Source organism: Pseudonaja textilis, chromosome 1 (assembly GCF_049901715.1).
Source record: "Pseudonaja textilis isolate UNSWEBS1 chromosome 1, rPseTex1.2, whole genome shotgun sequence".
NCBI classification, from domain to species: Eukaryota; Metazoa; Chordata; class Lepidosauria; order Squamata; family Elapidae; genus Pseudonaja; species Pseudonaja textilis.
The window spans coordinates 240,663,987-240,678,801 of record NC_141990.1 but is presented as its reverse complement, the minus strand read 5'-3'; the positions used below and the strand labels follow the sequence as shown (position 1 = coordinate 240,678,801).

The following is a 14,815-nucleotide window of genomic DNA, read 5'->3' as shown; positions in this document are numbered from 1 at the left end:
TCATCAGACAGGACTGAGTAAGCTTTTTAGAGTGGAAATAAGGATCTTAGTAGGGACTGCTGAGAACAGAAGTTTGCTTCCAATATTAACATTCAGAAGCATGCTTCTTACAGAGGGCTTTCCTAGGCCCCCCTGCCCCCCTTCTTCTGCATCTTTGGGAAACTTGGAGACAGAAGAACTGAGGTAGGGCAAGGGAAAGAATGAAGTGGCTAACTGTTGGTAGAGGCAGCTTGTATGAACAATGTCTCAGTTAATGTTAGCAGACTTTGCATAAGGGATGTGGTGGCTCAGTGGCTAGGATGCTGAGCTAGTCGATTTAAAGGTTGGCAGTTCAGTGGTTCGTATCCCTAGTGCTGCATGGGGTGAGCTCCCTTTACTTGTCCCAGCTTCTGCCAACCTAGCAGTTTGAAAGCAGGTAAAAAATGCAAGTAGAAAAATAGGGACCATCTTTGGTGGAAGGTACAGCATTCTGTGTGCCTTGGCATTTAGTCATGTTGGCCATACGACCATGGAGACATCTTCGGACAGCGCTGGCTCTTCGGCTTTGAAACGAAGATGAGCACCGCCTCCTAGAGTCAGGAATGACTAGCACATATGTGCGAGAGGAACTTTTACCTTTTTATGCAAGACCACATTTTCACAACATGGGTCTATCTGTGTTTTTATTTTTTGGAGATGAAATACAGCAGATCAGGAGTTTGCAATGAGAGAAGCAAAATGCTTTACTGCATCAGTGGATTTTTATTTGCACAGACATTTGTATTTCATTCTCATAAATCTCCTTGCAATGTTTGGTTCAGTTCGATAAGATTTGCTAATTGTTAACATTGTTCCATTTTGGTATGAGTGAGCATAGTCTTTGACTATAAGGGTTGAAGTGAATTTAAAGGCTGAGTTGACTAATTTTGTTCAATTTTAATAGGGTGTTTGTAAAGACTAGCACCTCATCTATTGAAGCTCAGTCTTGCTATTTCACACCATGGTGGCCATGAAGCTCCCTGTTTCACCTGGAAAAAAAACCTAATAGGAAATCTGTAGAAGAACCTTTAGTTCCTACAACATTTCCACTTGGATTACAGAAAACATATTTGATGATCATTTTCATTTTGGAAAATTCCTTCTGAGACTAGTCATGTCTACCATGGCTTCCTTCTTGTGTGTGTGCCATTGTGTATAGTCTCAACATCCCTGATGAGGTCTCACACAAACAGATAACTAACTCTTCTCTGACACTTTCACTTCTCACTGCATAGGATTTGCCCTTACATACTAGGGAAGAAGTCTTTCTGACTTTAAAACTAATATATAAATTTATGCATTTATTTTTCAAATGGGAATGTATTTGTATGGTTTTCTAAAAAAATTGAAATCAAGATTTTAGGAACAGTGTTCACAATGTACAAATAGGAAGAACACAAGCAACAACATTAGGAGTTAGGATAATTGTGACTAACTAAATGATCAAAGTGAAGTTATATCAGCATGAATTGTTTAGGGCCCTACATTATTAATATCAACATCTGCTATTTTTGAGGGGTGAGCGAAGTATATCTCATCCATATTGGTTTCTTTTAAGTAATTAAAAATATCTGTATTTTTTCTTTTTGGCAGCTCCAGAAGTGATATTTGCACATGACTATAGCCAACAATGCGATGTCTGGAGCATAGGTGTCATTATGTATATGCTGTAAGTAGTTTATATATAATAAAAATATCATTCCCAAAGAAGGCAACATTTGTCAATTATTGCTTGATTAGTGTTTTTCATTGGTTAAATTGTCTCTGCTGAATCCTTTCCAAAAGAAATTATTAACCTCAACTCTTAATATACTCAAGTTAGTATTCTCTGGATCATAGATGAGAATATGTACTGTTTCTATCTCTCTCTATCTCTGTCTGTATGAGCATACAGTTTTTTATTTCTGTGCTGTGCTGGTTACATTTGACAAAACTGAGTTTATTTGCCACAAATGTTACCTTTGAAAGCCTTTGTTTTAAGTGGATGCTCACTATAATACACATATTTTTATTCAAGGTTAGAGTCAGATGTAGGTCATACTTCATGTGAACCCATTGAAATTGTGATTAACTTATATCCCATTGATTGTAGTAGATCCCCTTTTAGTATGACCAACTCCGGACCCGTTACTATCTCTAATACTTACAGCCAGTTTACTTTATAGATCTTGGGTTACTGTTTCATTCAGTTATTTATAAATAATATTTTAATTGAATAACGAAAATCAGAAATATGTTATGCAATATACTTGAACAGTAAAAAAATTCAGTCCTTACATTTTATAATTGAATTTGAATTATACAAATATGTCTAAATTGTAACAAGGAACTCTCTTTGATGGACAAAAATGATGGGACATAGCTGTTCTTTTCCTTTGTTGAATTTCATTAGGCTGACCTTCTTTGAAACATCAATATTGGCAACTGAGATCGGTCAAGTAGAAAGAATAAACTTCTTCCCAATAAAGTTGATACTTCCCAAATAATGATTCTTCCAATTTATCCAATATAGTTCTTATGCATAACACAACAGATTTTACTAAAAAATCTGCTTGTTTTTTAAAAATGTATATCATGCTGTGTTCTGAAACTTTTTAATACTGAGACAGTACCAATTTTATGATCAGAGTTTATTGTATTAATGTTATCATGCCATTTTTGCACAATATAGCATAGCTGAATGTATTATACATTGGATTGGCGTAATTTGATTGGACAGTAAGAATTCCATGCTGCTTCTGCAATCTGTACAATTCACAGACCTTGTAAAACAAAGAGCACTGAATTGTCCCATTTTTAATCACAGTTCAAGCTTCATAACATTATACTTTAATTAACATATAAATATTTTAAATTGGTTTGTAGAATCACAATAATATTACAACAATGTTATTTTATATTGCCCCTAAATGACATTTAAAAATCAAACTTGGTAAGAATTAATACAATACACCTTTTATTCTATTTAGAAGATATACTGAGAGATGTATGAAATATTCTTTAATTTTTGTACAGTTTTTATAGGCAGCTGACTCTGTCATTGATGGTCTTTTTTAGCTATCCTTGTTATGTGAATGTTAATGTTGCCATTGCTAACTGATGTGCCTAGTAGTTTTTAATGGATCAGTATTAATGTATTAGCTGCTGAACCAATTGCATTAATAGAGATGGCATACCTTCTCTTAACAAACATATCTGTTACACTAAGCTTGACCTTGTTATCCATAGAAAAATCTAATCCTTCAAATACAATATTCATTTTACAATGAAATGTTGAGTTTCATGGATACTTTTGTGTAGTAGCATAGGGTCTCTATGGTGTATTTTATTGTAATGTAGCTGCAATTTATGGCCCATCTCTATTTTTAACACTGACTAGTAAAACAAGAGACAATGATCTTTTTACTGAGTTCCTAGTGGGCTGAGTTTGGCATGCCTTTATGGATCACAAGTTTTGCAGGGATAAATTAGCAATATCTCTGGTCAGTATTTTTTTCACAGTATTCTGAAAAACAACTATACTTACAAATAGGAATATATTGGGGAATAGTGAAATAGTAAGTATATTGGGGAATAGGGAAATGCATCTATTTAATATTAGCTTTTGGCAAAGCTTCTCAAAATGTTTTCTTATTCATTTACATTTTAATTTCTAATCTCAGTTACCTGTCTTCAATAGTACCAAATTGGATTGACTGCATAATATAATAATAATTTTTCCATATACTGTAATCCCCATTTGACTGGGATCCTCTATGTAACTGATTGAGAAATGTTGCTTTCACTCAGTCAATTTTAATGATAATGCCATAAAAATAGGTTAGATAACCAGTAGCATGACATCACACTTTACAAAAGCATGATTTTCAACTGGCTGGATCATTCATGTAACTGATCCAGAAAAGCAAAAGAAGCCATAACCTACATTAATACAAATATAAGAAGAAACCGGTAGTTCTGAACAGATTAAATAAACAAATATCCTGAAAAGAATTTTGTGGAAATATTTTAAATCCCCGTTTCCTGATGTTCTAAATTTGAATGAGCAGTTTAAATCCCTGTATCCACGTATAGAGTGGGGGAAATTTTGTAAGAATCCATTTTGTCAGCCCTCAAGACTGTCTCCCTTTCTGTCTTTCCAGATTGTGCTTATATTTTTCATAATGGCTGGTTCAAACTTTTTCAAGGCTACTTCTGTACTCAGGTCATATTTCTTCAAGGCTACATTCATTGCTTATGAATCCTATTTAAGCTGTAGTTGAATCACTGCAAAAAGGGATATTTGGCCAAGCTGTAATACAATATATAATTTCTCTGTGTTTGACGGTTACGAATTTGGAATAGGTATTTGATGCTTCTCTGCCCATCTTATCCCTCATTCTTCCTTTTATATTTACTGAATAGAAAATGCTAAACTGAAAGAATACAATATACACACAAAGATATTGGTAGTCAACTAGAAGTTTATTTCAATTACTGAAAAGATATTTTTTCTTACCTCTCCAGATTATCTGGCGAACCACCTTTTATGGCAAGTTCAGAAGAAAAACTTTTTGAAGTTATAAAAAAAGGAGACCTTCACTTTAAACAGCCAATCTGGCAAACAGTCAATAAAGCTGGTAGGTAGATAAGTGTATGACTAAAAACCCATTGATAAAATAAAAGTATCGTCAAATGACCTTTTGACCTTTCAAAATCACTAACATGATCCTCATTGAAGTATAAAGAAATTTCACAAAACAATTACTGAATAGTATGCTGCTAAGTTAACACACATGAATATATGGAGAGATGTATGTTTTATAACTATTAGAAATTAGGTTCATGGATGTCTTTTTTTTTATAGCTAAAAATATATTGCGGCTGCTTCTGAAAGTAGATCCTGCCCATAGAATCACTGCAAATGAACTGCTTGACTGCCAGTGGATCACAGTAAGCTTTATTTCATTTTCCTTTTAAACATTTCTAATTTTTTCAACTGCAAAAATAATTTTTCCAATTAAGTTCAAATGAACATTTACTTATCTACATGTTATATATCTATACGTTTAACATATTCTAATTAGGAAAGTTTAAAGGTGAATCCAGATGTTCTTAATGGTCCACATAATTTCATACCATACGGTTTTTTAATGGTGAAAAATTATTCTACTGTAAAAATTAGTCCCCTTGATTCTAAGTGGCAGGAAGTGCTTTTAGAAACCAAGCCCCATGACATAATCAGAAAAATGTATTTACTTACTCCAAAAAGTTCATTTTATATACAGGTGAAACTCAAAAAATTAGAATATTATGCAAAAGTTCATTTATTTCAGTAATGCAACTTAAAAGGTGAAACTAATATATGAGATAGACTCATTACATGCAAAGCAAGATAGTTCAAGCCGTGATTTGTCATAATTGAGATGATAATGGCTTACAGCTCATGAAAACCCCAAATCCACAATCTCAGAAAATTAGAATATTGTGAAAAGGTTCAATATTCTAGGCTCAAAGTGTCCCACTCTAATCAGCTAATTAAGCCATAACACCTGCCAAGGGTTCCTGAGCCTTTAAATGGTCTCTCAGTCTGGTTTAGTAGGAATCACAATCATGGGAAAGACAGCTGACATGATAGTTGTGCAGAAAACCATCATTGACACCCTCCTATAAGGAGGGAAAGCCTCAAAAGGTAATTGCAAAAGAAGTTGGATGTTCCCAAAGTGCTGTATCAAAGCACATTAATAGAAAGTTATGTGGAAGGGAAAAGTGTGGAAGAAAAAGGTGCACAAGCAGCAGGGATGACCCCAGCTTGGAGAGGATTGTCGGGAAAAGGCCATTCAAAAGTGTTGGGGACTTTCACAAGGAGTGGACTGAGGCTGGAGTCAGTGCATCAAGAGCCACCACACACAGATGGATCCCGGACATGGGCTTCAAATGTCGTATTCCTCTTGTCAAGCTTCTGCTGAACAACAAATGTCAGAAGCGTCTTACCTGGACTAAAGAAAAACAGAACTGGTCTGTTGCTCAGTGATCCAAAGTCCTCTTTTCTGATGAGAGCAAGGAGCCAGAGTCTGGAGGAAGAATGGAGAGGCACACACTGCTTGAAGTCCAGTGTGAAGTTTCCACAGTCTGTGTTGATTTGGGGAGCCATATTATCTGCTGGTGTTGGTCCACTGTGCTTCATTAAGTCCAGGGTCAACACAGCCGTCTACCAGGAGATTTTGGAGCACTTCATGCTTCCTTCTGCAGACGAGCTTTATGGGGATGCTGACTTCATTTTCCAGCAGGACTTGGCACCTGCCCATACTGCCAAAAGCACCAAAACCTGGTTCAATGACCATGGGATTACTGTGCTTGATTGGCCAGCAGACTTGCCTGACCTGAACCCCATAGAGAATCTATGGGGCATTGCCAAGAGGGAGATGAGAGACATGAGACCTAACAATGCAGAAGAGCTGAAGGCCTCTATTGAAGCATCCTGGTCTTCCATAACACCTCAGCAGTGCCACAGGCTGATAGCTTCCATGCCATGCCGCATTGAGGCAGTAATTGCTGCAAAAGGGGCCCAAACCAAGTACTGAGTACATATGTATGCTTATACTTTTCAGAGGTCCAATATTGTTCTATGTACAATGCTTGTTTTATTGATTGCATGTAATATTCTAATTTTCTGAGATTGTGGATTTGGGGTTTTCATGAGCTGTAAGCCATCATCATCTCAATTATGACAAATCATGGCTTGAACTATCTTGCTTTGCATGTAATGAGTCTATCTCATATATTAGTTTCACCTTTTAAGTTGCATTACTGAAATAAATGAACTTTTGCACAATATTCTAATTTTTCAAGTTTCACCTGTAGTTAGATGTATTATAAAAATAACCTAATGTAATACAACAGAAATAATTAGTTCAGGCTCAATGTACTGGAGTCTTCCTCAAAACAATTGTCTAAAGATGTCTGCCCCCACATATAATCAAGTAAAATCTCATTATCAATTATCTGCAAAATATACACTCATTTTTTCAGTATATTAAGTTTAGAAACTTCAGAAAGTTCCTGATAGTTATAGAAATATTTATTTCCATAATATTCATGGAAATGAATATAATTTCTTGTACATCTTTATTCTCCCCGATTATATACGGTTCTATTTTTTTGCAGACTGTCACAATGATGGAGAGAAGTCTGATACTGAAATTGAGATCCAAGCTCTAAATTCCTCTGCCAGCTGCCTTGGGCTGCTCAAGCAGAAAGGAGGAGGGGGGGAATTGGGGAGTGACTATAGAAAGTTGTGGAGCCACAAGAACAACAGCACTCCCATTAGTTATACTTGCCAATAGCATTAGGGAAAAGTATGGTAACCCTGGAATCAATCCATTTCCTATTCCATTGTAAACAATGGGAAGAAAATTAAAATTTAAAAAACTTGCAAAGAGAGGAAAATGCCAACTATCCTGCTGACATAAACCCAGTTGAGTTCTGAATAAACAATTCTACTTTTGGCTCCTGTATCCATCGGTATTGCATTCCTTTGGAAAGGGATATACTGAAAAATGAATCACAGAAATAGAATCATATGAAGAACAATTTCTATTAAAAAACCATATACAGCGTAACTAGATTTAATTTTTTTTTAAAAAAATAAATATATTTATTGTATATTTGTACTATACAATTATTAAGATTTGTGGGCCTTTTCATAAACAAAAGTCAAAACTTTAAAATACATGAAAATAGCAGAGCAATAGAAATAGAAATGTAAACAGTACCAGAATAGACCTAGAATGGAATAGAATGGGTTGACCTAGAATGGAATAGAATGGGTTGAACTGTGCAGTTCTTGGTGCTCTCTGCATTTGGTTGTTTGCTTGCAGAACTGTCTTGACCAACTGGGTAACATCATCAGTGCTCTGTTTATGTTAGTCACTGATGATATTACCTAGTTGGTGAAGGAAATGTTTGCAAGCAACCAACTAAGTTCAAAGTGTACTTAGGACTCCACAGAATAGATTTAATGAAAGTCAAGGGCCCAGCGTAGCAGTAGAGGAAATTCTTTGAATACATGAAGAGAAAAATACTTGGAATTACTAAAAGATGTGGATCTGAAGTTGAAATGATTGTGATGTAGATGCTGGTCTTATGGAAATTTTATATTTCTATTAGATGAGCTAAGAGATTTTGGTGGGTAAGGAGAATCAGGAAGGTTGAAAATATATTGGAGTAACGTTGTGAACAAGCAGGAGAAATGAGAAGAACCCTTTCTTCTTTAATTACAGTAACAATTAATATAACAAAATTTAAAATTTCCATAGTTAACTTTACATTCTTGGCAGGAGCATTTAGAGAAAGATCTCAAAATAAAAAGTGACAGCCTAAGTACTTATTGATCCTAAGCCATTTAAGGTTTTAAAGATTAATATCAGCACTTTGAATGCGGTGTGGAAATGGAGAAGAAATCAGTACAAATTATGAAGTAATGGTGTGAGGTTATCATGGTTAAGATAACCGATTAACTATTAATTCATCTGAATATTGTTATAGATGTTTCAGTTTCTTTATCTTGCAGCATAAAAAGACTAAAATATCAAATGAGAGTTTGCTATTGTCAGAAGAAAAATGGTTGAAATATTAGTTTTGGACTTAATGTTTACAAAATTGTAATAGTAGCTATTGTAGGAAGAGACATTCCAGAATGACTGCATCTTTAGAATTTTCTATTTCTCTCTCTCAATGATTAATGAACAAAAGCCTTTGAAGAAAATAAGGTAAATATAATTGGCATGCGCTTGTGAACTTCATTAGGCATAATCTTATATATCTTCTAAAAGTATAATTTACTATGTTTTGTATCAGGTAGTTGGTTTGTATTTAATGTTGATTTTCTTGACACCAAATATGGCTGAGGGCTACATTTTTATTTTGAATAACATGGCTTCTCTTTTCACCATTATTAAACACTGAATATTCTTCCTCTAGTTTTGTCTGTTCTGGTCATTATACATTGTTTTAATCCATTATAGTTTCAGCAATTTGTAGTGTCTTGTTTATGGGCATATATTTAACTTTCTTCATAGCCAATAAGTGCTATTAGGGCCTCTTTTTCTATTACTGTAGGTCTTCGTTATTATTTTCTTAATTTTTGAAGAGTTCATTCAGCAAATCTTTATTTTCCTCTTGGCATGGTATGGGAATATTGCCATTCAGAGGCAAGTGTTTGAAGATCATAAAGTGGAAAATGTCTTTCTGATGTAAGCTGAGTGCCACATCATGGAGGGGTGTATTGTTCCAATCTATGATTTGAATCTTACTGACGTGCCCTTCCTTAAAATCTGGATGAAAAGAACTTGAAGGAAAGACAAAAGAAAATGAACAATCTAAAAGGCAGCCAATAAGTAATCCTCCACTTTCCCCACAATTAGCACCAGATGCTAGCAAAATTAAAAGCAACAGGTGTTCAAATGAAGCAATATAGCAATTAACTTAAGTGGTTCCACTTTCTTAAAATCTGTCAGAATACAACCATCCTATTTCATGTGCTATTTCAGTATTTGTAGCTCTTTAAAACATAGGCTTGTTTCCCTTGGCTACAACTCAGCCCCTTATTTGGTAGGTGTGATTTGGTGCACTTAATTACCTGAATGTGCTTGCAAATAATGTAGATATTGTGTTGTCTGCAACATCAGTTTGTCTACTGTTAATTACAGATGAAAATTTGCATCTGCCAAATTGGGAGTTCATATCTGAAAATCATTCTGTAAATTCAGAAGCACTAGGCATAAATACATATAGAATTTTCTCTGTGCATGTCTCTATTATTCCAGTCCTCATGTCTGGTGGTTAAGGTACCAGTCTAGAAGCCAGGTGTCTTTGAGTTCTAGTCCTGCCTAATTGGTGATTTTGAATCTGTCACATTCTTGCTGCCCAACTCACCTCATGGTTGCTGTTGTGGGGAAAAAGGAGGATCGTGTGTTCACGATCTTGAGGTGATTATTAAAATAATAAAGACAGTGTTAAAATGCAGTATTAAAATTAAATCAGAAAATTTTTTTATACACCTGCGTGTGAACACACATCTAGTAATAGTACTAGGTAGGCATATTGTGTCTTGATACCACCACTGAACGATCATTTTGTCTCCATGCTTCTGTTACAACATTAATTCAGACTGAGGACAGGAGCTATACCTTCATTTAAATGGCTGTCTAAGCTCTTTCAGCTGTTCACAGCTCCAGTTCCCTACAAAGTAATAGAAAAGGGCTTGTACTTTTCATAAGGACAAAAGCGCTCTTTGCTGCTTACAAATGTTTGCACTTGTGTATAGCACAATATATGTGGGGGTCATTGTCTCAGATACTTCTTTCTCTGTTTAAATATTTTGATACTTTGCAATGAGAAACCTGAAGCTGAAGGTAGGTGGGCTGGAATGGTGCAGTTATTCTAGAAATATTATTGCTATTGAACTATAAATGTGAAGCGTTGCTAATAATCCCAGTACTTTTCTGACTGAATTCATGAAACTTTGTTGCCAAAAAGGAGGAAAACCATATTTGCAGATACTGCATATTTCACTTGCAATATCAAGATTGAGTTCTGCTGTTTTTATTTCTAACTTTGGTCATTTCCAGTAATTTATGATAATTTTCTTCCTGGTACTCTTAACAAACATGCAATATCTAATTATAGGAGAGAACCTGAGCCTTGGATGAGAGATCAGCATGCCATCAAAGTTGCTGCCCAATTATATTCTTAAAATGACAGAAGGGAAACATTTTTAAATGGAAAATAACTATGAATTTATATGTAGATAATGTTGCTGTAATTAAATGACATTCAAATGGATTTGTTATCCTAGCCTAACTGCTACTTTTTTCCTAAGATGTAGATTTCTGAAATGAAACATGAACACTCTAAATTGAAGGATCATAGTAAAGAGATTGATGTATCATACACTCCATGTTTTCCTGGTACTGGTAGCTTGACCCTAAATTGGAAGATTGCATTGTCCTAATGAACTTCTAATTAGCTTACCCTGTGATATTTTAGGTGGCTGTTGGTGAAGGATTTTTTTTTTCTGATGGAAACTCGAGGATACCCTTTTCTCCAAAGAGGCCAGCTTCATACTCTTTAATTCCTATGCTATTTATAAACAATTAAGGGGTCATTTCTAACATGTTCTGATCATAATGAAAAAGAGTTATATATAAAAAAGTACTCTGTTAAGTTGGTAGTGGTCTTATTAAAAAATCCAATAGTACTCTGTTTTAATTTTCTGTCTCTGTCTCTTTTTCTCTATCTTTTAAAAGAGAAACAAAACTTGATTTCTTTGTCTTATAGGCTCATCATTGGTTTATTTAAAAAATATAATTTATATTCAGAATAGCAGTAGTACAGTAGTTGCTCATCTATTTTGTTCATTTTGTCTTAAAAAAAACCTCTTAAATTAATTGTTATTGTTCAGGGTGAAACAGACATTGTTCAAAGGCCATTTAATGTCCTTGAGTTAATGAAGAAGTGGAATATCAGCAGTAGCAGCACTACAGAAGTATCAGTTTTTGAAGATGGATTAAATGGTGCATCACCTGCCTCACAACTGGAAGAAATTCATGCAGAACAAGATAGCCCCGTTAGCAGCAATGGCAATTCAGACCCCAATATCGAAACAGAACTAGAGAGTGGGAGCAGCAAACCCTCAACACCAACAAAACAAGTAAACTTAAAATATTTGTCAGCTTAAATGAAGCAGCACAGATTGAGCTGGATTAGTCAGCTCAATATCTCTTTTTATGTTTGCATCTGATATTTTCCTTAAAATCAGTTTCTCCTTTACTTTCCCCCCCCCAGACTAACAAGAAAAAAAGTCATATCCATGTTTTACCAAATGGGACTTACAGAAAGAAGAGTTCAACTGTCAAATCAACCTCCAGTGTAAGCATATTTACCCAACAATCAATTTAATTATATAGCAGCCCAACTCTAAGCACTTGCACTAGGCTAGGGTCATAGATGATGCTCTATGTTATAAAGTTGATAAGGAAAATGTTGCTATCACAGAAATTAGAATGTTTTCATGAATTCATTTTTTTTTCAGGTAAGGTAAGTGTAGATGAAAGTCCAGTATAGCCCCACAGATTTTCAGGCATGTTCATGTGTTGAACCAGAAAGATTTTTACTGATATCATAGCACACTTATGTAAAAAGGAACTCTAAAGCAGTAGGTGGAAAGTACCTCACACCTTTGTCATATGTCTTAGAGCTTGTAGGAGTGGATTGAATACTTTACTTGGCCAAGTGTGGTTAGATACACAAGGAATTTGTCACCAGTGCAAAAGATCTCAGTGTACTCTCAGGGTGTCAAGGATTATAGTTTTGCTGAGTAGATTTTGTTGCTAATCCACATTTTAGTTTATCTGATTTATGGACATTTTGAGAGAGAACTTCATTTCTGTTCTTTTTAAATGTAACTTACCAAAAATCTTATCAAAATCTTACCAATGAAATATTGTTTCAGCAGTAAGAGAGAAACCATGTACTTTGGCTAAATGTTCTCTCCTCATGTTACATTCAATATTCAACATATCTTGTTTTTATTGCCTTTTTAAGATTCAGAGTGGTGGATCATTGTCTCCAAGACTTGTTGCAAAACGCACAGATAATCAAGAGAAGAAAATTGAGATAGAGAAGTCTTTGACCCAAGGACTTGCAAGCAAAAATACACAAAAAACCAGTGCTCATACTGGCTTACACAAAAACAAGAAGAAATCTTAGAAGAATCCCACTCTTCAAAATGTAAGTCCTACAATGTAACAATTGCCAGCGCCAAAATATGGCAGTTCTATAAAAAAGGACCAATATACCTTGAACTTCTATACTTGTTGTTGTTGTTATTCTGAAGCCTGTAACCATCAAGAGAAGTGTAGTTTCAGAGTAGTGCTGATAAGTGTTCTAAAGCAGTGTGAATTCCCAAACTCTGTGAGGGCATCCACTGATAGTATTACACTCAGAGCAGAGAATTGTGTGAAATTTCTGTCTTTTATTTATTGTATCTAACAGTCATCATTCCGGCAAACAACTAGTTTCTTTGAATCCACTTGTATTTGTCTAAGATTGCTTTTTATTGTCATAAAAATTTGTGAAAGGAGAAAAGAAAATAAGAAGCCAAAATATGTAATGACTAAGTGATGAGGTTATTTTTAATTACTAACTGCATTTTGCACTTGTCAGAAATTGATAGGATTTTGTTTATAAAATTGTAGGTATTATATATAACTGGTGTACCAAGGTCAATTAAATTTGTTTCTAATTCTTTATGCATTATAGTTAGTTGGATAATTTACTTTAAGCAATTGTAGATATTATGAAAATTGCCAAGGTTAATCCTGCTGCTAAAATGCTTGTGTATTTAAATAAAAGAGATCTTAGAAGAGTGTATATTTCACATGCTAGTTCATCTTCATTTTTTTAAAATAAAGATGGATTGTTCGCTAAAGAGAAAATTAATTGCGTGTATATGTATAGTTAAGGGTCAAAACATTTTAATACACTTGTTACATAATGCTTCATACATTCTATCCATTTTCCATTACGTATTTGTTCTAGTCCAATATTTCCCTTGGAATCAGGTCAATGAATAGGCTTCTTGCAAACACTGGGTGCATTTATTTGAATTTATAAAAAATCCAGTATCTTACTACAAATGTCAGCAGAATTCCTGAGTGCATGTGCTCCCATGTTTTTGTTTCTGAATCTGGTAAATTGTAAGGTGCCTTCCTACCTTCTTTCTTTGACATTTGTCAACAATACTGTGACCCAAGTAATCTGCAAGCCACAGATTCCACAAATATATCTAGGCCCAGGAATCTCCAATGACATAGGTTAATGCTATGCTAGGCTTGCAAAAGATGCTGGAGATTTTAAAGGGTTAGCATTTCAGATGCTCAAAATACAATTTAGAATTTAATTGAAGTTATTGAACACAATAATTTGATATGGAATTATTATTTATATATACGATTTATGTATGTATGTAAGTTGTTGTGACTCAATTTGGATTTGGTGGCCTATAAGGAGAAAAAAAGAAATACAAAAATCTGATACAGCTGACCAGTTCTCAAATAGGGATGGCTAGCCTTTGCTCTTCAAAATTATTTTATTAAAATAAAATAAAAATGGAATATTTCATTAAGCCAGTGAAAAGATTACTAAATTGAACTTGATAGTCATAATTTTTATTTAAAAATATGTTTAGAAATTCTTCTGTTGAAATCAATTTATTGTCTCATATTTCCCTCTGGCATACAGGTAGTCCTCAACTTACAACCACAATTGAGTCCAACATTTATGTTTGTTAAAAAGATAGTCATTAAGTGAGTTTTGTCCCATTTTATGACTTTTCTTGCCACAGTTGTTAAGCGAATCACTGCAGATGTTAAATTTTTAAGTGAATCTGTCTTCCCCATTGACTTTGCTTGTCAGAAGGTTGCAAAAGGGGATCATATGCAACCATCATAAATATGAACCTGTTGCCAAATATCCAAATTCTGATCACATGACCATGGGGACGCTGCATCGGTTGTTAGCATGAAAAACGATCGTAAGTAACTTTTTTCAGTGATGTAACTTTGAATAGTCACTAAATGAAATGTAAGTCGAGGACTACCGTTAAGCTCTTCTCAAAATAAGCTCTGTTTTGATGTTGCATCTGACTTTCTCTTTAGTCTGTTAGGAAACAGGAGGAGAATTTCAGAAAGCTCGTGTATCTTTTGGCTTTTCCTGACAGAAGCATATGAGGTCTCCTTTGTCTTAAAAGAGTAGA

General features: G+C 34.5%; 1 protein-coding gene across 7 annotated transcripts in view; it reads left to right on the top strand.

The window, feature by feature from the left end:
* STK33 (serine/threonine kinase 33) overlaps positions 1-13,429 on the top strand; it is a 68,533-nt gene extending 55,104 nt beyond the window's left edge. For all 7 annotated transcript variants that reach the window (XM_087921068.1, XM_087921065.1, XM_087921067.1 and 4 more), the window contains 6 exons: positions 1,612-1,687; positions 4,525-4,637; positions 4,865-4,950; positions 11,462-11,710; positions 11,845-11,928; positions 12,604-13,429. In XM_087921068.1, coding sequence (XP_087777194.1) covers positions 1,612-1,687; positions 4,525-4,637; positions 4,865-4,950; positions 11,462-11,710; positions 11,845-11,928; positions 12,604-12,768 — 773 coding nt within the window. In that variant the 3' untranslated portion in view covers positions 12,769-13,429. The remainder of the gene's footprint in view (positions 1-1,611; positions 1,688-4,524; positions 4,638-4,864; positions 4,951-11,461; positions 11,711-11,844; positions 11,929-12,603) is intronic.
* Positions 13,430-14,815: the final 1,386 nt, after the last annotated feature.